Source organism: Dromiciops gliroides, chromosome 1 (genome assembly GCF_019393635.1).
Source record: "Dromiciops gliroides isolate mDroGli1 chromosome 1, mDroGli1.pri, whole genome shotgun sequence".
Lineage (NCBI taxonomy): Eukaryota > Metazoa > Chordata > Mammalia > Microbiotheria > Microbiotheriidae > Dromiciops > Dromiciops gliroides.
The window spans coordinates 661,054,130-661,077,653 of NC_057861.1; the positions used below are offsets into that span (position 1 = coordinate 661,054,130).

The following is a 23,524-nucleotide window of genomic DNA, read 5'->3' on the forward strand; positions in this document are numbered from 1 at the left end:
GCTCCCTTCTAAGAATATATTCTGGTTAATTTAATTATTAAAAACAAACAAAAACACAAGAAAAAGTAACAACAAAACAATAACTTTATCTTATATCTCTTTGATTTTACTGTTGTGCCTAAAAACAACAACAAAAATAACCAATTCTCTACTTTCACTGCTCCTTTCCACTTACTCCTGCCTCCTGTTTCAGTCCCTTACTGAAAAATTTCTCAAAAGTGATGCCTTCTTGGGGGAGCTAGATGGCGCAGTGGTCCGGCCTCAGACATTTGACACTTACTAGCTGTGTGACGCTGGGCAAGACACTTAACCCTCATTGCCCTAGGGAAAAAAAAGTGATGCCTTCTGTCCCCATAACTAAAATCTGACTACTATCTACAAGCATACCAATGATCTCTTAACTGTTAAATCAAATGGCCTTTTCCAGATTTATTCTCCTTGACTCTCGACATCGTTGGCCAGTTCTACCTCCTGGATACTCTCCTGTAATGCTTTTTATATTATATTTTGGTTTCCTTCTATCTTTCTGACCATTTTTTAGATTCCTAAGCTGGTACATCATTTATGTGTCAAACATGGGTGTATCCCAAGTCTATGTCTGATGCCATATTCTCATCCCTTTCTACATTCTCTTCTCTGGTGTTATCAGTTCCTATGCTTTCTATCTATCTATCTATCTATCTATCTATCTATCTATCTATCTATCTATCTATCTATCTATCATCTATCTCTCTGTCTAGTGCTAATCTCTGGTTTCTGCATTTCCCCCAGCCTATTAGACTTGTCTTTTTGTTGTTGTGGTTGTTGTTGTCATTGTTGTTTGTGGGGCAATGAGGGTTAAGTGATTTGCTCATGGTCACATAGCTAGTGTCAAGTGTCTGAGGCTGGACTTGAACTCAGGTCCTTCTGAATCCAGGGTCAGTGCTTTATCCACTGTGGCACCTAGTTGCCCCACCTGTTAGACTTGTCAACCCGAATAGCACATTTGTTTCTTGAATTCAGTATATTCATGTTTCCTCTTAAACCTGCCCCTCCATCTAGTTACTTTCTTTCTGTTTAGTGTACTACCATTCTCCCAGGTTGCCAAGCTCTGAATCACCCTTGATTCTCTCCCCTATTATTTTCCATATCTGAGTCATTTCCATTTCAAGTAAATTTTACCACAATAATATTTCATGCAGCTATCTCCTCCTCTCCAATCATAGAACTATGTAGTAGTTCAGGACTTCTTTGTAAATAGTAGGTTCTTGTTAAATCTATTTGTTGTTGTTGAGGAAAACCTATATTATGTAAGCTTGTTGTTTGGATTAATTAAAATGACGGGAAATTTTATTTTGAGTCATAGTATTTGCCCTCTTTTAATGCAGATGACAAGTACAATAAATATTCCTTAAATAAACATGATTAGAAATGGTTCATCTCCAATGTACTTCATAAGAATTTACTTTCATTGGACCTGTGAAAGAAAGTAACCAAATTGTCATTTGATTTTTCTCCTTTAACTGCAAAATTGATCTGAAAATATAAGAGTAAATTACTTACAAAAATACTTAATATGTGCTTTCTAATAATCGGGGCAATATCAGTTGTTGAGGTGGCAAAATAGATATTGTTTTTATTAGACAAGATTACATTTTGGGAGTAGAAAATATTGATTTAACTTCATCTTCTTGTCATTGATATACATGCATATTTAAATAAACATCTGCCTTGTTCCTGAAATATTTTTCCCCTTGATGAGTACACACAAATTTGTTTCTTTACATAACTCTCTTTTGATAGTCTGAGAAAATGAAACTTTCCTTTTGCTGATGAAAGAGACCCAGCTAGACCAAGATTTCAAATGGAAAGGCTCAGTGCAAAAGATTATCTAGCATTATGTTGCTTAATTAATTAATTAATTCCTATAGAAAACAGTAATTATTTGTTCAATATTATAAACCATTATCTATCTTTATGAAATGTGATTTTTGAAAACAAATTGTAATTGCTTTGAAAAAAACAATTTGAACATCTTCTTTAATCATAAAATCACTTGATCCCACGAAACTCCAATTGATAGTGGGAGAAGCTTGTTAAATGTTAAGGGAAATCAGTATAGGATTAACAATTTACTATTCACAAAAAAGAAAAATCCCAAAGCATATAATTGAGAGCTGTTGGTCAAACAACCCAACCCAACCCGTTTTCTTTATCTTTTGCTTGAATATCAATTTTTCACCACTTGGTGTCACTCTGATGCTATTTTCTTTTTTTCTCTGTCATAAGCACCAGTGTTTCTTTTCTTATCCTTTAGTATTTCCCTATAAGTACTCAGTTGTTTTATACATTATAAATACATGTATGCACACATATATTTAGGTTTATACAAATATAAATGTACATATAAGTAGACATGTACATTTGTACTTGTGTATATAGACATACATACATGTATGAATTATATGTATATTTGAAATAAAACATTCCTATAGTAAGATTTCACCAGTATTTCTCAATCTGTATATTACAAGGGAAAACACCAACAACAACAATAATGTTCACCAACATTTACAGACTTAATTTAAAATTTACAGGAACATTGCAGCTCCTTCATGAAACAATTTTATTTCTTAATGGTTTTATCTCTTTATGTAGCTGTGCATACATAAGAAGTATACTTCTTATACTCTGTAAGCTCCAAAAAATGACACATCAAGTGGTTTTGCTATTGTTAAAAAAGCATTGAAACTCTGATGCTTATAGTCATATAGGGCAATATCATTAAAAACTAGAAGGGGGGGCGGCTAGGTGGCGCAGTGGATAAAGCACCGGCCTTGGATTCAGGAGTACCTGAGTTCAAATCCGGCCTCAGACACTTACTAGCTGTGTGACCCTGGGCAAGTCACTTAATCCCCATTGCCCACAAAAAAACCCAAACAAGCAAACAAAAAAACTAGAAGGTAAAGACTATGATTTTACCTCTAGCCTCATAAAATTTAGTTGGCTTCTAATTCACAAGATGGAAGACTTGAGATACATTCTATTTTGCCACCTATTTCTTCCTACTAATAATGTTCTCTGTGATAGAACTACTATTAGTATTGCTATTCAACTACTGTAACAAGAGAATTGGATTTAATAGGTTGTTCAAAACCACTGCTGATAACATTATCTCAGGGAAAATGTATCCTATGTGGCATGACAAGAGTAGATAGTAGTATCAAGAATATTTCTCTACCCATTACTAATCAATTAATCAAGGAATATTTATTAAGCACCTAATGTGTGCTACTATGCTAAGACTTGGGGGTAAAAAACAACATAATATCTGTTTTGACTCAGTTTTCTCAACTGTAAAATGGGAGTAATAATAGCAACTACCTAGCAGGCTTGTTGCTAAGATCAGATAAGATAATATTTTTCACTGTGCTTAGCACAGTGCCTGGCACATCTAAGCACTATGTAAATAAATGCTTATTAACTTCCCTTCACATTATATTTGTGGAAATAAAAACCCAGAGAGAGGAAAATAAAAGACTTCTCTCAGGTCTAACAGTTAGGACTAGAGCTGATATTTGAATTATATTTTCTGACTTCGAAACCTTTGATCTTTCCACTGCACCATGTTACCGTTCACCCTGGCCTGGTTCATAGACATCAATAATGCCACAATAATGCCAATCACCTTGCTAGGGCATAATTCATTTCTTGTACTACTCCAGAGAACTTTGTCTTTGGCACCATAGCTTTCCTTTTTCACTACTGTGTATGCCTTTATTATATTCTAGCCATCCCCTAACCTCCAACTTAAGGCAGCAACCCCCATGACCTTTATGGTAACTGGGGTTGTTTGATTCCTGATGTTTAGACATCTAGCAGATCCATTGCATGATTACCTTTCTGAATTTGCCGCTTCCATTACAATAACTAGATATGTAAGTCAAGCATCTACTTGCTATTTCTCTTTTTATACCTATCTGCAGTACACCAGAGACCCCAAGGTTAAGTTTTCCATTATTCCTTTACACAGCAAGAAAACTTATGCAACTCAATAAATAATACAACCAGATGACAGTAGTAGTGGCATTATTAGTAGTAATGTTAACAATATAACTATGATAACTATCTTAATAAAATAAAAATCTTGACAAAAAGAGCATAAATCTTTCATATGACTATGAAGAGATGTATGGGGCAGCTAGGTGGCACAGTGGATAGAGCACCAGCCCTGGAGTCAGGAGGACCTGAGCTCAAATCCGGCCTCAGACACTTAACACTTACTAGCTGTGTGACCCTGGGAAAGTCACTTAACCCCAATTGCCTCACTAAAAAAAAAAGAAAAAGAAAAAAAAAAGGAGATGTGCATGCTTAGACTGGAATTCCTAATGTTAATAACACAATTATAAAAAAATGTATTATCACAGATAATAATCTTAATTAAAACACATCATCAGTGTCTCATAGGATTTTGAAAAGGAGAAGGCTATACTTTGACTGGAATTCTAAACAGTTCTTTTAGAGTTAGATTAGGGGACATTGACTAGAAGAAAAATTATACGAAAATAGAATAATTCAAAAAAGTTGGATTTTATCATATCCATCATGAATAAATACATCATCTCATTGTATTTAACAAAAATTATAAAAATATTTGAGGACCATTACTTATGTGGGGACTAGTTTCATGCTAAGAATAATAGGAGAAAAACATATAGAGAAGATAGAACTCTGGACCTAGTCAAAAAGACCTGAGTACAAGTCCTGCCCCAAATACTTAAAGCTCTGTGACCCTGGGCAAGTTATTTAACCTCTTTCAGCTTCCGTTTCCTCATCTATAAAATGGAAATAATTATAAGAATCTTACCTATAATTATCTTACCTTACAACAAAGTTGTTTTGAGGATCAAGTGATGAGATATATAAAGCACTTTGTAAGCTTTAAAGAGATATCAGTATTATCATTAATAATGATTATAATTAAATCCCATAACGCTAGGAACCATCAAAGCTGGACCTGAGCAAATCAGTCTATAGCAAATACTGTTCCTGTAGTTGGGGAAGCTAGGCCAGGATTTTCATTGATTATGAAGGGACCATAAGCTCCTTGAGACTAGGTACCATCTTTCTTTGTCTCTCTAGTCCTTTGCACAGTCACTTAATTTATGCTTGTTGACTGATTATCCTCCATTTCACCACCATGGTAGAGAGTCTCATCTCTCCCCTTTTCCACTTCCTTTTTAGTGTATTGCTTCTAGGTGTTTCTGTGGATTAAGTGCTGGTTCTGAAGTCAGGAAGACTCATTTACCTGAGTTCAAATCTATTCTCAAACACTTAGTAACTGTGTGACCCTGGGCAAGTCATGTAACCTTGTTTTTGCTTCAGTTTCCTCATCTGTAAAATGGGCTGGAGAAGGTAATAGCAAACTATTCCAGTATCTTTGCCAAGAAAACCCAAATGGGATCACAAAGTGTCAGACACAATGAGCAAACAACAAATATTCCACCCTAACTATTATTATTATTACTCAAATATCCAGACTGGTTCTTCACTACCAGGCCACTTGAACTCTATCCTTGAAGCAGAGCCTTCCCTAGCTCCCCTTGTTGAGAAGGGAGGTTGCATAAATCACCCAGGCATCAGTTTTCCATAACCTGTAAGGATCCCAGGAAGCAGACCTCTCCTTGTACAGGTATTCTTGATCTCATAAGAATAGAAGCCCTCTTTCCTGGAAAGAATTTAAAATGTGTACCTTACCTGCGGCTTGTGGATTAGCTAGTATTGCTTATATGGCAATATATGACTATATGTTCTATGGATTGCAAATGATTGCCTTCTTTTCTCGGAATACCTGTTATACAGAGTTGAATGTAGGTAGCTATGGGAAGACTCCTTTCTCCTGATACCATTCCTTGTTCTTTCATCCCAATCCATCTCAGCCCTTCTCCTCCCAAGGTCCCTTCTTATCTTCTCCTCCTAGTCCATTGTACACTCTGACACTCTCTTGTTAATAACCTGACTGTCCTTTCCAGTTATAGTTCTTCTCGGTCAATCTCCAACTCCTTTCAGAAACTCGTCTCTTCTCATAAGATACTGTATCCATAACCACCTTCTCCGAGACTTACTTTTTAAAAATTTACTCTTGCACCTACAAATATGCTTCTCATTGTTTCTTCCTGAGGCTTTCCTTACTGTCATCACTCAATAAGTTTTCCTTCTTTGAGGTTCATTCCATTCAGGTATGGCCCCCTATTAACCTCTCCATTGGTGCCCTTTATGTTATCCCCTCCAGTAGCTAACCCCTTCAATCATCTACCATGCCTCTTTCTTTAAATATCCATCCATTTTATGAACTGGAGCCTCCCCTCTGGCTTATAAACATGGCCAAATCTCTTCCATGCTTAAAAAATGCAAAAACAAAAACAAAAAATAAAACCCAATAATACCCTTCTCTTGATTCTTCTCTTTCATGAACAAATTCCTTAAAAATACCATCCATTGGGGCAGCTAGATGGCGCAGTGGTTAAAGCACCGGCCCTGGATTCAGGAGTACCTGAGTTCAAATCCGGCCTCAGACACTTGACACTTACTAGCTGTGTGACTCTGGGCAAGTCACTTAACCCCCATTGCCTAAAAAAAAAAAAAAAAAAATATTAAAAAAAAAATACCATCCATGCTTCCTGTTTCTACTGCCTTACATCTTCACTTTTCAACTCTTTTTTGTCTGTCCTCTGATCCCATCACTTGTCTGAATCCAGTGGCTTTCTTTTAGGCCTCTTTACTTTTCTACAGAATTGGACACTAAGGAACATTTCCTCTTCATAGATATGTTCACGTTACATGTTTTTGATGATGATAGTAACAATAATGAAAATATTGCTAGCAAGCATTCCTCCTGAATTCAAAATGCTAAAACATAAGAATACATAAGAAAAAATATTATCATTATCAAATATTTTAAGAGCTTATAAAACATAATTGAAAGAGCAAAGGTGCAATGAGAATATTTTTTTTAAATATTGACATCAGTTGATTTTTTCTCAATGAGCTAACCTTAACTTGGCCTTCATAGCCTTTTCTAAGTTGTGAACATTTACATTCCATATGAATGCAAAAGGATTTGATAACTTCTATCCCAAAGCACCCCCGTCTCATTTGAGTTTTACCAAATGACATACCCTGGGCAAATCTCATTGCTTCATATTATAATCCTAAAATCATCATCAACCAATCAGGAAGTCTGATTTAATAATAGATTGGCTTATTTTTTGTTTGTTTTGGTTGCCCATATTCCTTGCTTATTCCCATATAATTGGAAAGCTTCATATATTGGATAGAGCACTGGTCTTGAAGCCAGCAAGACCTGGGTTCAAGTCCAGAGTCTGACACATACTGACTTTATGACTCTAGGTAATTCATTTAAACTTTCAGTGTTCTAGGCAACTGTTTACAACTATAAGTTACAGAAAAAGTTCTGACATATTGGCAGATGGAGTTTCCTTATATGGTTGTTCAATAAAATCACAAGTCCAGTCTCTATCCCTATCCCTCCTTACTCTACTTTACTCATTTCCTTTCTGCCTTTTGGGAAGGATGAAAAAACAAAAAAAAAAAAAGAAAAGGTTGCTTTCAGCTCAAGAACAGGATTCAGCATGACTTCAGTGGAAATCTAACACAATGCCTGGCAGGTAAAAAACATAAACAAGTTCTTGTTAGTTAAGTAATGTCTTTTTTTAAAAAATGAAATTAGAGTATACATTATTGCTCAAAAAACATGCCTTACTCGATGCAAATAATTGTCTCTTCCAGACTTCAGCATATACTCAAGAAGGTAAAAGACCATTTGCCAGTCTCCAGGACACTAACTGATATGTGACCTGAGTGTGATATAACTCAGCCATTCATATGTGGGTGTCTGCACACTACCTTTAATTTACAATTAAAACACTAAAACTCACTCTGGATCATTTCATACACTTATCTTCTTCTCAGTTCTTCCCAGTGGAAAAGTAAAACATTATAAGACCCATTGTAAATTATCTGTAAAGAAGTACATTAGTGATGTAGTATGACAAGGGAAGACTAATTGCTTAGTGATTCCTCAAAGGGCACATTTTCCCCCTTCTTTTCTAGGTCACTGGTTCAATGCCGAAAAATGTTTTTACAGCTGATGGTAAGAAACTAGGACAGTGAGTTGAACTATCTATGCTGTGTCCATGAGGATTTGTGAAATATTTATGAAACACCTTTATAACACTTAGTACTATGTTAGACACTGGTATTAAAATGGAAGGGAAAAACCATATATCATAGTTCTTGCTCTTAGTAACTAAGTATGGAGAATCTATATAATATAATCTATTAACCTATATCATTTAACCCCCCAAATATATATGGGTATGTGTTTACGTGTATATGCATATACATACATACATATACACATATCTATCTATAGCTGTCTTATTTTTCTATCTTTCTATTTACCTGATAAAAACTCCATATGGTTATATCTCCTTTGTCTTTGTATAAAGGAACCTGTCAGACTGGATTGCTAAATTAAGAGTAAAGGATAAATAAGACAGTTCAACCATAGAGTGTCTAATCCAATAATTGCATCACTGAATGCAACAAGAGCCTATTTTATATAATGTATTAGCCCATATTTAATCCAGAGAGCTGAAAACTTGCTTCATGAGTAACTTGGAATAGAGTTTAAAAGAGGTTCTAGTCACAGAGAGTTTATTATTCAAGAAGCAGTGATCTAGTCTCAGACAAGTAAATGTTTGAGAATTGGAAACTCTAGAGTTGTAAATGAATAAACTTTGCTCACAGTAGGGAAAGATATTGGTACAATAGCAGACCTGGGTTCTGTGGGTTCCTTCTGTTTATAATAAATATATATACAACATATCTTAAACCACAGGGACATGAGTAGGACTGTCTTCTCTCATCTTTGAAGCCTTCAAACAATTTGACAAGGCTGTATTTGCTGCCTATTTGTGTCTAGTCTTAGTCAGGTTTTCCTTGAACCTTCCTTCCCCTTCACAATTTGGAATCATGCAATGTCAGAAAATATACTTTTTTGAGTGGAAAATCAAAGATCCTTTCCACATCATTTTACTGTGAACTATCCTCTTTAACAGAAAGTTGGTGTGTTTCCTTTCCAAAGAACTTAGAATCAATTCATCGCCCTTGCAATTTGGTAGTTGATCAAATAATTTCTAGCTTTAAACACTCTTTAATTCTATAAAAAGACATTAAGATCAAAACTCATATCATGAATATTTCAATTAGCAAATATGTGCTGTAGTTCTGCATTAAGTACTTTATGAAAAGTCATTTCAAAAGAGATTTAATTCAGGGAAGAGAGTAATGAAAAAAATAGGTCTCAAGATCTTGACATTATGCCATTGGAAGGGTGAGCTCTGATTGTAATGTAGTTGCTGTGACTTGTGCTTTCTACTCTGCTATATTTAAATCATTGCTCTTCATAACCCGACCCCTTTCTTACCATGTTAGTCTTTTTTACACTTTATTTCTTTTTCATTTTCACATTTTACATGGCTTTTCTGATCCACTCACACTGACTTAATGGTTTTTTCTTTATCTTGAAGCATTCTATCTCCCATTTTTATTTCTTTACACTGGCTATCATCCATACTTCAGTAAGGGTGGTATAATTAAGTTACTCAACCCTACTTTACTTAAAATAAGTAAAATGCCCCAAATACCAATCTCATTCAAATCTAATGATTGTGTAGAAAAGTCTCTGAAGTGTCCTTCCAAGATGAGAATCTTTCTTGACTCCTTTAGGAAATTTGGCCACACTTTAAGGATTGTCTATAAATTACCAGGACAGTTACCCACTTGGGGCAGTTAGGTGGTTCAGTAGATAGAGCACTGGTCTTGAAGTTGGGAGGACATGAGTTCAAATCTGACCCCAACACTTACTAGCTGTATCACCCTGGGCAAGTCCCTTAATCCCGCATGCCTTAAAACATCTGGGGCCATCTCTAGTTGTTCTGCTAATCATGTGTACATGTATATGTATGTGTATTGTATACATATATGTATATAAATTTAGATATATTTATTTAAAATTATATTTAAAATATTATATATATATATATTAATGTATATGTAATTTTTTTTTTGCGGGGCAATGACGGTTAAGTGACTTGCCCAGGGTCACACAGCTAGCAAGTATCAAGTGTCTGAGGCTGGATTTGAACTCAGGTCCTCCTGAATCCAGGGCCAGTGCTTTATCCACTGTGCCACCTAGCTGCCCCCTAATGTATATATAAATTTAACTAGACAGCCCAACCTCTACCTTAATGTTAAGGATTTTACTAACTGGATGACTAAACTCATTACTTTGTATAAAATAAATGCCCAAAAGTGAAGAGGAGAGAACCATATGGACTTCCAAGACCATTATATTCCAATACTTCCCTCCTCAGCACTCTTTGCATCTGTGGATGACTTCGAGATTCAGCTCAGATTCCATAAGATACAGAAGGCCTAACCTAGGTACTATAGCTGCTAGTTCCTTCCTTCTGAGATTAAATGCTACCTACTCTGCAGATATTGTACATACCTAGTTATTTTCAGACTTGTCTTACCTCTTTAGAATGTGAATTCCTTGATGACAGGGATTACTTTTTGCTTTTCTTTAAGTTCACAGAAACAGGCATAGTTTTTCACAGGTAGCAAGGGCTTAATAAATGCTTGTTGAGTGTCTACTTATTATCTCTGTGTTGCCAAATCCGATGGCCTTTTCTTCACCCTTATCCTCCTTGAGCTCTCTGTAGCCTTTGACACTTTTGGTGACTCTCTCTTCCTTGATACTCTTCTCTCTAGGCTTTCGGAATGCCACTCTTTCCTAGTTTTCCTTCTATTTATCTGTCTGCTCCTTCTCTGTCTTCTTTACTGGATCCTCCTCCATATCACATATAGTCATAAGTATCCATCAGAGGTCTGTCCTGTGCCTTCTATAATACTTCACTTGGTGAAGCTCCCATGGATTTAAATACTCTCTCTATGTTGATGATTCTTAAATCTACCTATCCTAACCCAATGACTTCCAATCTCACATCTCCAACTGCCTTGAACTCGATGTCCATTAGATATCTTAAATTCATCATTTCCAAAACAAAACTCATTATCTTTCCCCCTAAACCCTCCCCACTCCTACCTTCTCTATTACTATAGAGGGTAACACCATCCTCCCAGTCCCTTAGGCTCACAAGCTAGGAATTATCCTGGATTCCTCACTATCTTTCACCCCACTCCCCACCCTCAATATCCACGTTGGTGCCAACACCTGTCTATTTCACCTTTGAAATATCCCTGGAATATGCTCCCTTCTTTCTTCTGATATTGCCATCACTCAATCACAAGCCCTTATTACCTCATGCCTTGATTACTGCAATAGCCTTTTGGTGGGTTTGCCTGCCTCTAGATTCCCTTCATTCTAGCCCATCTTTCATTCTTCCATTAAAGTGATTTTCCCAAAATGCAGGTCTAATCATGTCAACCTCTACTCAATAAATTCCAGTGGCTTCCTCTTATCTCCAGGATCAAATGCAAAATGCTCTGACACTCATAGCCCTTCATAACCTAGCTTCCTCCTATCTTTATATTCTTCTTACAACTTACTCCCTTACATGTCCTCTTAGATCCCGTGACAATGGTCTCCTGTCTGTTTCATGAACAAGACACTCTATCCCTCACCTCCAGGCATAATATCTGGTTATTCCTTATGTGTGAAATACTCTCCTTCCTCTGCTCTGACTACTCACCTCACCTTTAAGCCCCAACTAAAATCCTACCTTGTACATGAAGTTTCCCTGAACTTCTCTTAATTCTGGTACTTCCCCTCTTTTAATTATTTCCCAATTATCTAGCATGTAGCTTGCTTTGCATGCATTTATTTGTATGTTGTCTCCTCTATTAGAGAGTGAACTCCTTGGGGGTAGGGACTGCATTTTGTTTCTTTTTGTCTCCCCAGTGTTTAGCATAGTGCCTGGCACATAGTAGAATTTAATAAAGGCTTATTGATTGTTTGGCTAATATTTGGCACCCAGCAAAGGAGATAAGAAATTATCCACAACATAAGATAGATTGGTAAATATTTTTACAATATAATTTACTTTAATATAATTTTATTTATTTCATTGTTTATTTCTCAATTACATGTAAAAAATATTCTCTTATTTTGAATTCCAAATTATCTCCCTCTCTACCACAACTTTCCCATCCTTCAGAAGGCAAGCAATTTTGTATGAATTATACATGTGAAGTCATGCAAAACACATTTTAATATTAACCATGCTGCAAAAGAAAATATAGACCCCCCAAAAAAAATATCCCAAGAAAAATGAACTAAAAAAAGTATACTTCAATCAAAGTTCATCAGTTCTCTCTCTGGAGGTGGACAGCATTTTTCAGCATAGGTCCTTTGGAATTTAGTTAGATTATGTCTTGATCAAAGTAGCCAAGTCTTTCATGGCTGATCATTTTTTTAATATTGCTATTACTATGTACAATGTTTTCCTGCTTCTGCTTACTTTACTTTGTATGAGTTCATATAAGCCTTCCCAGGTTTTACGAAACCATCCTGATTGGTATTTCTTATAACACAATAGTATTCTATCACAATCATATACCAGAACTTGCTCAGCCATTCCTCAGTTGATGAGCATCCCCTTGATTTCCAATGCTTTATCAATACAAAAAGAGTTGCTCTAAATATTTTTGTACAAATAGGTTCTTTTTTAGGGGCAGCTAGCTGGTGCAGTAGATAAAGCACAGGCCCTGGATTCAGGAGGACCTGAGTTCAAATCTGACCTCAGATACTTGAAAGTTACTAGTAGTGTGACCCTGAACAAGTCACTTAACCCTCACTGCCCTGCAAAAAATTAAAAAAATTAAAAATTTATATATATATATATATATATATATATATATATATATGTCCTTTTCTATTTTCTTTGGGATACAGACCTAGTAGGGGTTGCAATATGCCTTATACATGAGAAAATCTTCCATAATGAGAACACCAATGATTTGCTTTGTAGTTAAAAGCCATTCATTATAAAGTAGGGGAAATTCTGAGTTTGATGAAAAGATCAATAAGCATGGGTTTAATAATGGATATGATTTTTCCATTGATTAGTATGAGACCTCGAAACCTTAAGTGTCTTATTATTATGGACATTTAGAGATAGAAGAAGCTCCGACCCTGTGGTCTGAACTTCTCAGTTTAGAGATGAAGGAATGGATGATCAGAGAGGCAAAGAGAAAGACAGTGACATTTATAATATCACCTAGCTAAAAGTGACAGTTATAGGACTGATATTTAGGTTTCCTATCTCCTAATACAGTGTTCTTTTCCCTATACTACACTGACTTGGTGATTTAGCTTTTCCAGTTACAAAGTAGAAATACTAATTTCTGTAACCAGAGGGAAGTTAAGAGACAAAATGAGATAAAGACCCAGATCCTCCTGGTTTGTGAGACACTGCTTGGTATTATTTGACATTGGGGATGCACTGAAGCACCATTTGGAGCACTGAGGTAGTAATTTTTTGCCTAATGACCTGTGTGAATCACAAATGTTATACTGTTCCTATGTCTTCCTCGTCCCTTCTAAGCACTTAGAAGAACACAATTTGTTCTGAGGTAGTATTTGTAAAGTCTACTGGTAGCTTTGGCAGAAAAATCACCTATTTATTAAATGAGACTTTTTTGCATTACCCTTTATCCAAGGGTTCTTAGTCTAGGGTGATCTGTCTGTCTATTATCTATCCATCATCTATCTATCTATCTATCTATCTATCTATCTATCTATCTATCTATCTATCTATCTATCTATCTATCTATCTATCTATCTATCTATCCATCTATATATTTATCTACCTATCATTTATTTATCTATTTTAGTATACTATATTCAATTCCAGCAATACAAGTGCAGCTGTAGGTTTTTCTCACTTTTATTCATTGTGTTATGAAAATAGATAGAATTAGCATACCAAAAGAGTTTTAAAATATCAGTAAATCCTCAAAATATATATTTATATATGTTGCATATATATGAATTTTATTAACTATTTTAATATAATTGTTTTTTTCTAATCATATATTTTATGCATTTAAAATATTATTCTAAGAAGGGGTCCTTAGGCATTATCAGACTGCTAAAAGGGGCCATGACCCCTGAAAGGTTAAGAAACCCTATCTTAGACTATTTTGAGTCTAGGAAAACAAAGCCATATGCTACCTAATGTCATTAATTACTCCTATAAAATACAAAAGTTTAGGTTAAATAGCATTACTGGAGCAGTTAGTTCCATAGTAATGGTGTCATAAACAAAATGTAAATCCCTAAAGGGCTAAAATTTGTACTATAAATGCTTAAAATTAGTCATTACAAAGATTTTAAATTAAAACAAGGCTGCATTAGTTGCTTTGTTATCTAATAGACCTAAATTGTATAGATTTGGGGATCTCAGGTTTTAAGTCATCAAAGGCAGCCCTGAGGTTTATAGATGAAAGCTAATGGAATGAGTGTGTGGGGAAAAGAGTTTTCTAACTAAAAGGCAGAAAATAAACGTGTGTGTGTGTGTGTGTGTGTGTGTGTGTGTGTGTGTGTGTGTGAGAACGAGAGAGAGAGCGAGAGCGAGAGAGAGAGAGAGAGAGAGAGAGAGAGAGAGAGAGAGAGAGAGAGAGAGAGAGAGAGAGATTGAGTTTATTTGGGGGTTGAGGAGAGCAAAGGTGTTTCTCAGCATTCCTTCTTTATCCATTCAGAAAATCAGAGGTCACTGAGCTTATTGGGTTAATTATGTGAACACAAGGGACATCCTAGGAAAGTTTGTTTCTTGGTTGAGAGTAAAACACTAAAAAATTAAGGAAGAAATTTTGATTGATATGGGAATCACTATTTTAGAACTCATGGAGTAAGTTCTGGGTGAATGAGAAAAAATTTTAAGAAGTGCTTTAAATATTAAACTTTCAAAAATGCTTTAGCTTTAAATTAAAGCTGAAATTCAGAAGTATAAAAGCCAAAGTCTGGCACATAATAGAAGCCAAGTTCCAATTTAACAGGAGGCCATTTTCTTCACTGCCCCAACTCTTATTTCAATTTCAGTAATATAACTGTAATTGTAGGTTCTTCTGACTTTTAATCATTTCATTATGAAAATAAATGGAATTAGTGTTCCAAAAGGGCCTCTTAAATATCAGTAAATCATTAGCTGTCTACATACTCACCCAATAGTTGGTCAATTCAGTGACTATTCTATCATTCAAACTGGTAACTTGATTGAACTGACCAGTCACTTCAGCTAAATGCTTACCAAGAAAGAAAAACAAGTATAAAGTTGGTCTAGTCTACCAGTATATATCAAAGAGGAAATATTAAAAACCTATACTCAAATTGCTTTAAATAAGCCAACTCCTCTTTACAACCTAATTTCGCTTTTAGTCCTAATAATACATACTACATTCTAGTCACATTGGATTACTTGTGGGAATTCCTGGAAAATGATATTCCATCTCCTGCCCTATGCCTTTACATAGGTTGTCTACAAAGACCAGAATGCCATTAATCCTCACTTTCCCTCTTTGGAATCTTTTATTCACTTCAAGACTCAAGTTTCTCCCCTACATATTTTTTTTCCTTAGCACCTAGTCACCCCTCCCCACCCCCAGAATTGTTAGCACTACTTTTGTCCTCTCAATTTGCAAAAAGATCCTTTGTATTTATTTATCTGCATACATGTTTTTCTCCCCTCAAAAATATGTTTCTTCATGATTAATGCAGAAATATGTTTAATGTGATTGTATGTATATAACCTATATCAGATTGCTTTCTGTCTTGGGGAGGGGAGAGGGAAGGACGGAGGGAGAAAAATTTGGAACTAAAAATCTTATGAAAACAAATGTTGAAAACTATCTTTAAATGTAATTGGAAAAAAATAATAAAATATTTTTATGATCTAAAAAAAGTATATGTTTTTTAATGGCAGGGTTACTTTTCCTTTCTTTTGTTTTTCCTTCCTTCCTTCCTTCCTTCCTTCCTTCCTTCCTTCCTTCCTTCCTTCCTTCCTTCCTTCCTTCCTTCCTTCCTTCCTTCCTACCTTCTCCCTGTCTCCCTTCCATCTTTCCCTTCTCCTCCCCTCCCCCAAGACTAAGTCACTTGCCTAGGTTCACACAGCCAAGATGTGTTAGAGGCAGGACTTGATCCCAAGTCTTAGTTTCAAGGTCAAGTCTCTATCCGACTATTTCACATTCCCACTCATATGAATACATATTTCCTTTTTCACCTCATTTTACTTGTTATTCTGCTATCTATTCTGAAAAATATGCAGTTGAACATGTTCATATGAGATTTATACATCCTCCTAATTAAAACATTGCCTGTAGTAATAATTTACATTTTAAAAAATACTTTCTAACTGGCAAAGTGCTTGGTGAGGCAGTGTGTTAGTATTCTTATTTCTACTTTACAGAAAAAGAAACTAGGATTCTGAGTTTTAAAAAAATCGAATTGCGAGTTAAGTGTTGGTACCCTACATCCCAGTTATTCCACTTCCATGTCTTTCTAACATATCACGCAACCTTTATCATAGCTAAGTGAATTTAAAAGAGTTCTTAGTACGTATATGAGACATACAGAGAGAGAGAGAGAGAGAGAGAGAGAGAGAGAGAGAGAGAGAGAGGAATGAATGGAGGGAAGGAGGAAGGAAGTCTAATAATTGGAATCATTAATTTGTCTCCTATTGATTCTGAACTCAATAATTTAGGTGGACTGACATCAGTCCAAGGGGAATTTGGTCTGTAAAGAAATTGGTTGGTCTCTTTTTCTTATACTCTTGGCCTCATGACCTTTGGCTTTTGGATGGGGTCTCTCCATATTGGAGAAGTAAAAGGGTATTCAATGTACACTGTAAATCAGGTATAGGACAGGTAGTTATTTCCTAAATTCAAAAGAGATGCTTAAAATGACAACCTCTTGGAAGCATGCACGAATAACAAATTTAACAAGTACATAGGGGCAGCTAGATGGCGCAGTGGTTAAAGCACCGGCCCTGGATTCAGGAGTACCTGAGTTCAAATCTGGCCTCAGACACTTGACACTTACTATCTGTGTGACCCTGGGCAAGTCACTTAACTCCAATTGCCTTACTAAAAAAAAAAACCAAAAAACCAAAAACAAACAAACAAAAAAGTACATGATAATAACATAACAAGTGCAATAGTCTGTCAGAACACTGAGATGAAAGTCAAAACATGAAACAGTTTGTAGGACTATTGAATAGCCATCTCTTATTTCATTTTGACTCTGCTGTCTCTAGCAAAACTATTTTCTAACATGCCTTGTCAGGGTTTGCATTGAACTGCTTACTGATGGACATCTTCTCCAATGTAGAAACTTTCCTTCCCATCAGTAAGATCTGACCAAAGAATTCATAACTTCCCACCATCTCAGATTCACTAGGCTTCTTCCAAGGCAGCACTACCATCTATCTATCTATCTATCTATCTATCTATCTATCTATCTATCTATCTATCTATCTATCTATCTATCTACCTATCTATCTATCTATCTACCTATCTACCTATCTACCTATCTATCCATCCATCATCTATCCATCCATCTATTTATCTATCATCTATCTATTTATTTTTGTATTACTGCTTATTCTCCCAAAATCAGGAAAGCAAACACAAAGAAGAAGAGACAGACAGAAGTCCATATGCCATGTCACCTAGATTTAGCTGCCCTTTGGCCTGGAATTGCTATGCTGCTGAGGAGTAATGATGGGGTTAGGGAAGGTGCTTTTCCTCTTCCCAGTGCTCATTCATTGGAAAGGATTGTTCCAACATTATCTGCTGACAGAAAAGAAAAAGAAAACTGACATCCACCAAGTCTTTGGTCCTTCCTGTTAATAGTCAATAAGAGGATGATTTTTATTATCTCTAAAGCACACAAGAATTGAACTAACTCTAGTAGTCAGCAAAAGAGAGGATCCTCCCTATAGTCTACGTGCAACTGAAAGTTACAAAAGAAAGAAATCCTCATAAATCTAAATATACCTTTTTTAAAAAAAAAATCTTCATTTAGGACTACAGATATCTCCCAAGCCAACTTTGACCCTTAGGGTCTCTCATTTTTTTCTCTGTTTTTTTTTTTTTTCCTTTTAGGTTGGTTTTTGGGGAGGCCACATGCCTTGGCTGAAAAAGAGTGGCCTAGGAGTCAAGAAACTTTGGGGTCAGGTCTACCTCTGTTGGGTAGTGTTTACATGATTCTGGGAGTCTCTTTATTTCTCAGTGCTCCCATTAAACTCTCTAATACATTAAGTTTCAGAAAAACTGTTCACAAGCTTTAGCAATTAGTTTCTTCACTGGAAATTTTGCACAGCAGTCAAATCACAGGCCTAGTAGAGCTGTTTTTGTAGGCAGTGTTGTATAGTGGATAAAATACTACTTAGGAATTGGAAATATCTGGGTTAAAATTCCGTATCTAATACAGACCTAAGATGTGACCCAAGCAAGTCATTTAAGCTTCATAATCTTCAAGAAATTCCCTAGGGCTTACCTATTAAGTGATAGACCAGTTAGAAGACTGTTCTACACTGACAAAACTCTATCTCTATTTCTCATGTGCATTTCCCCCATATCTTATAATTACTATTCTTTTCTTAAATATATTTAAACTCATTCTCCTCCTTGCAACTCAAATGCTATGTATGTGTTCCTTAATTACTTTCTTTGATATCCTCTATATAGAACCGATTATTTATTTTCTGCCTATTCTCTTATTTAATTCAACAGAGCATTAAGAGAAAGGATGCAGCTTGCAGTAAAGAATGCTACTCTATAAGACTGAGTTCTCTTGCCTTTGCAAAAATGAATATGCGCCTGTGCGCGACCCCGGGGCGTGTGCGGCCATGGGGGCGGAGCAGCACAAGCGCCCTGCGAGATTTAGGATCTAGAGCATAAACAAGAGACGGGACAGGTGCGGCGACAGGGTAGGAGCCGTAGCAACAACCACAGCAGCTGGAGGACCCGCGACTGAGGAGACAGCTGCGGCGGAGAGCGGGATCGGGAGCCGACCCGGACTTCCTGTCTCTCCCGGCCCGGGAGGTAGAGTGCCCGAGCCCAGCCCCCACCTCTCAGCCATGAACCTGGCAAGTCAGAGCGGGGAGGCCGGCTCTAGCCAGCTGCTATTCGCCGGCTTCAACCAGGACAGCACGTCCTTAGCTGTTGGTAGTAAATCTGGTTACAAATTCTTCTCCCTTTTTTCTGTGGATAAGCTGGAACAGATTTATGAATGCACTGATACGGAAGATGTATGTATTGTGGAGAGATTGTTTTCAAGTAGTCTGGTCGTCATTGTTAGCCTTAAAGCTCCACGAAAGCTAAAAGTCTGTCACTTTAAGAAGGGGACTGAAATATGCAATTATAGCTATCCCAATACCATATTGGCAGTCAGATTGAATAGGCAGAGGTTGATAGTATGCCTAGAAGAATGTCTGTACATACACAATATTCGTGATATGAAGGTACTGCATACAATCAGGGAAACTCCCCCTAACCCTGCAGGTTTGTGTGCACTGTCCATAAGCAATGACAATTGTTATCTGGCTTATCCTGGGAGTGCAACTATTGGGGAAGTACAAGTCTTTGACACTATTAATTTGAAGGCTGCTAATATGATACCAGCTCATGATAGTCCCTTAGCAGCCTTGGCTTTTGATGCAAGTGGTACGAAACTTGCCACTGCTTCTGAGAAGGGAACTGTGATTAGGGTTTTTTCCATCCCAGAAGGACAGAAAATCTTTGAGTTCCGGAGAGGAGTAAAGAGGTGTGTAAGCATCTGCTCTTTGGCCTTCAGTATGGATGGAATGTTCCTCTCTGCATCCAGTAACACTGAAACAGTACACATCTTCAAACTTGAGACTGTGAAAGAGAAACCTCAGGAGGAACCTACTACTTGGACTGGTTACTTTGGAAAAGTGCTTATGGCCCCTACCTCTCAAGTAACAGAAATGTTTAACCAGGGTAGAGCATTTGCTACTGTCCGACTACCATTCTGCGGTCACAAAAATATCTGTTCACTTGCCACAATTCAGAAGATTCCCCGATTACTAGTGGGAGCCTCAGATGGATACTTATATATGTACAACCTGGATCTTCAGGAAGGAGGGGAGTGCACTCTGATGAAACAACACAAGTTGGATGGAAGTATGGAGCTGGACAATGAAATCTCAGAATCTGCATCTTATGACCGTCCATTAGTAGCTCAGACCTACAGGGCTGCTGTGACAAGAGGTGCTTATGTACCTTCCTCACCTACCAGACATGCATACATAGAGGACCTGGGTGCAGTGGGTGGTGCTTGTCTGGAAGATGAAATCAGTGCACTAGTATTGGATGAAGACAGTGAGCATCCTCCCATGATTCTTCGGACTGACTGAACTTTAACCTGTGAACTCTAACCTTTTTTTTTTCCGGGGCAATGAGGGTTAAGTGACTTGCCCAGGGTGACACAGCTGGTAAGCGTCAAGTGTCTGAGGCCGGATTTGAACTCAGGTACTCCTGAATACAAGGTCGTTGCTTTATCCACTGCACCACCTAAGCTGCCCCTGAACTCTAACCTCTTGAAGCAGAGGACACTGGTTTGATACTTCTTCAAGGACTCTGTGTTAAGCTGCTGTGAACTTTGACATGATTTGGGGAGACAGGATGGCAAAGACATTAAGTTGTAGCCTTAGGCTAATTCTATACTACTGAGAAAAATATATAGGTTTCAACTCTGTCTTTTAATCTTCTTTATTTTAGCTTTCTTGGTGGTGTTTTTTTTCCAATTTATTTGCCAAAATTAGCTGTTTGGTGAACCCATAGAACCTCCTTGCTTTGAATGCATTCATGTGCTAAGCTAGCATAGGAGAAAGAGAAGTCACTGTATAACAAAATTTGTATTTCTTTTTATGCATGTATATAATAGTAAGTATATATAAAAGTGTGAAGACATGATTCTTAATGCTGAGGTTAGTTCTGCACTGACAAAAGTCCAGAAAGTTTCTTATGCATCGGCTTGTCAGTGTGCTCTGGTGACTGATGTGTGACCTTTTTTTTTTCTTTTTCTTTTTTTTTTTTCCAGGGCAATGGGGGTTAAGTGACTTGCCCAGGGTCACACAGCTAGTGGCAAGTGTCTGAGGCCGGATTTGAACTCAGGTACTCCTGAATCCAGGGCCGGTGCTTTATCCACTGTGCCACCTAGCCTCCCCTGATGTATGATCTTTTAACACTCTCTCTCTTCAGTTCCCCACCCCTGGACCATTTTATATATATATATATATATATATATATATATATATATATATATATATATATATATATATATAAACCTTATTTTATTTTTCATTAATTAAATACCTCTTGAATGTTGCTCATTTGTGGGACTTCTTCTGTGGTGGACTTTTGTTTTGTGGGAGTTGGACAAGAGAAGTCTCTTTTCAGATCAAAAGCCAACTCCTTCCCTTCGGCACATGAAGTAGAAAAAGTACTTGAAAATATCTAAGATGGCATGCAGAGTTAAATCATCTGTTCCTTATTTTAAATTTTAGTTGTTTTTTTTTTCTTTCTTTGAATCACTGTGCTGACATTAAGAAGAGTGCCTATCAACTTAGTTTTACCAGGAAAGCACAAAAACAAAACAAAACAAAAAACTAAGTTCAATCTGTAGCTAAACTGTATTCTGATAGTAACTTCACCCTTTACATTCTGTGAGGGGATCTTTGATCTTTATAAGAGAAATATAAGAAGAAACTGGATATAAAAAACCTACTTAGCTAGGTTATGTTCTGTGTACCTTTTGTGTCCTAATTTCTTGATGTATTTAGCAAACTATGAGATTGTGATTCTAAATGTCTTGGTCACTGGCTGAATTAAGCCATATATGAAAGGGAAAAAAAAAGTTAATTTTACAGATGGTAACCAAAATTATCATCGGTAAAACAAATCTCTAAGGCAAAATCCTGACTGCATGTGATTGTTCATCTTTTCAGAAATCAATTCTATAAGTTGATAAAGATAAGACAAATGGTCTGGTAAGCATCTAAATGAACAAAGTGGTTTTAAAAAAGTGATGACTACCCATATCTCTCTTTAAAAATTTTGGTCTATTCACACTGGAGCCTTGCTATAAAGTGATTCCTAGGAACAATGTACAATCATTTAGGTATCTCTTGGAGTTGAAGTAGTAGAAATGCTGGCAGAAGTTTTTACTTTTTTCATAGTCCTTATGGCATGGCCCTGTAGAAAGATTCTACTTTCCATGGCTCAAATTATCTAAAAGCCTTAAGTTTTCTCTTTTAGTTTTCTCCACTACCAGGATGTAGGTAGCATTGGATTTCATGTCTAGGTTTTGCCATTCAGAGTAAGAAGTGCTCCCCTTATAGTTCAGAATCTAACTTGGGTTTTTTGATGAATGAAGAAAAAACTGTTTTTTTTTTCCTTTCTTTTGCAGTGAAAAGTCATCGACATAATTTTGGGAGCATACCCATTTATTTATTTCTTTGTTTATTTCATTTGAAGGGCTGAATTTGCTTTCATAATAAGGCAGATAGTTACCTGGGGCAAAAGATACACATTTGCATTTTTCTTTGATAATTGGTATTGCCAAAAGTGTTTTTGGAAGATGTGACTAGCCAAGAAAGGAAGTTTAAAGTAAGTAAAAGCCACTTTTATTAGAAGGAAAAGAAATAATCTTTGACTGTGTGTACCTCAGAAATGGAGGTAAGCATTTCTCATTGAGTGTATACTTTATTGGTGAACGTCTGTCTATACCCTTTAGCCAATATTTTGGTTGTTTTACTGCTCGTTAGCAACTCTTCCATTTGGAGATGGAAAAAAAGGAAAGGAAACAAAATTTAATGTAATTTAATATCTATTATTAGACAGGGATCAATAATCCCTTTAGCATGTGGTAGGTATTATTAGAGTGCCTTCAGCAAGTGCCACGGGTTACCTACCTACCTTAGTATTAGATGCACTTATGCAGCAGAGATAAATGGGACTAAAAATTAGAGTATACCTTAGCCCAGTTCTGCATATCCTATTAATTTGTTGATCTCTCAGAAATGTCCCATTTTTTGTTGTTAACAAATTTTGTTAATTATTTGGCTTATTTTTTTAAAAGAGGGAAAGAAAGCTGAGTGAACTAGTTTGAGTCAGAATCAACTATTGCACTGCAGCTCACCTGATGGTTAATTCAGTTCTGGTCTGCTGGACTAGAAACCACTACTAGCCATGATTAATGTCTTGAATTACCTGTGTATGCTATTTTTATTCCATAGTACCAGAAATAATGAGCTAACTGCATGTAGTCCAGCCCTAGTTTGTGGTAAAGTCAAAGGCTAGTTTATAGCCTGTCTTGGCACTGATTCTTCAACCATCCATTTATTTGTTTGTTTGTTTGTTTTTTGAGGGGCAATGGGGGTTAAGTAACTTGCCCAGGGTCACACGGCTAGTA

At 36.4% G+C, this 23,524-nt stretch overlaps 1 protein-coding gene across 1 annotated transcript; it reads left to right on the plus strand.

The window, feature by feature from the left end:
* The first annotated feature begins 18,937 nt into the window (after window positions 1–18,937).
* On the plus strand, window positions 18,938–21,320 carry LOC122734794 (WD repeat domain phosphoinositide-interacting protein 2-like). Its single transcript, XM_043975889.1, has one exon. It carries the CDS (start codon window positions 19,167–19,169, stop codon window positions 20,463–20,465), a length of 1,299 nt encoding a protein of 432 aa, XP_043831824.1. The 5' UTR covers window positions 18,938–19,166; the 3' UTR covers window positions 20,466–21,320.
* The last annotated feature ends 2,204 nt before the right edge of the window (window positions 21,321–23,524 follow it).

What these genes read in the sequence shown, in the direction of transcription:
- LOC122734794 (XM_043975889.1), top strand. Translation starts at nt 19,167, where the DNA reads ATGAACCTGGCAAGTCAGAGCGGGGAGGCCGGCTCTAGCCAGCTGCTA.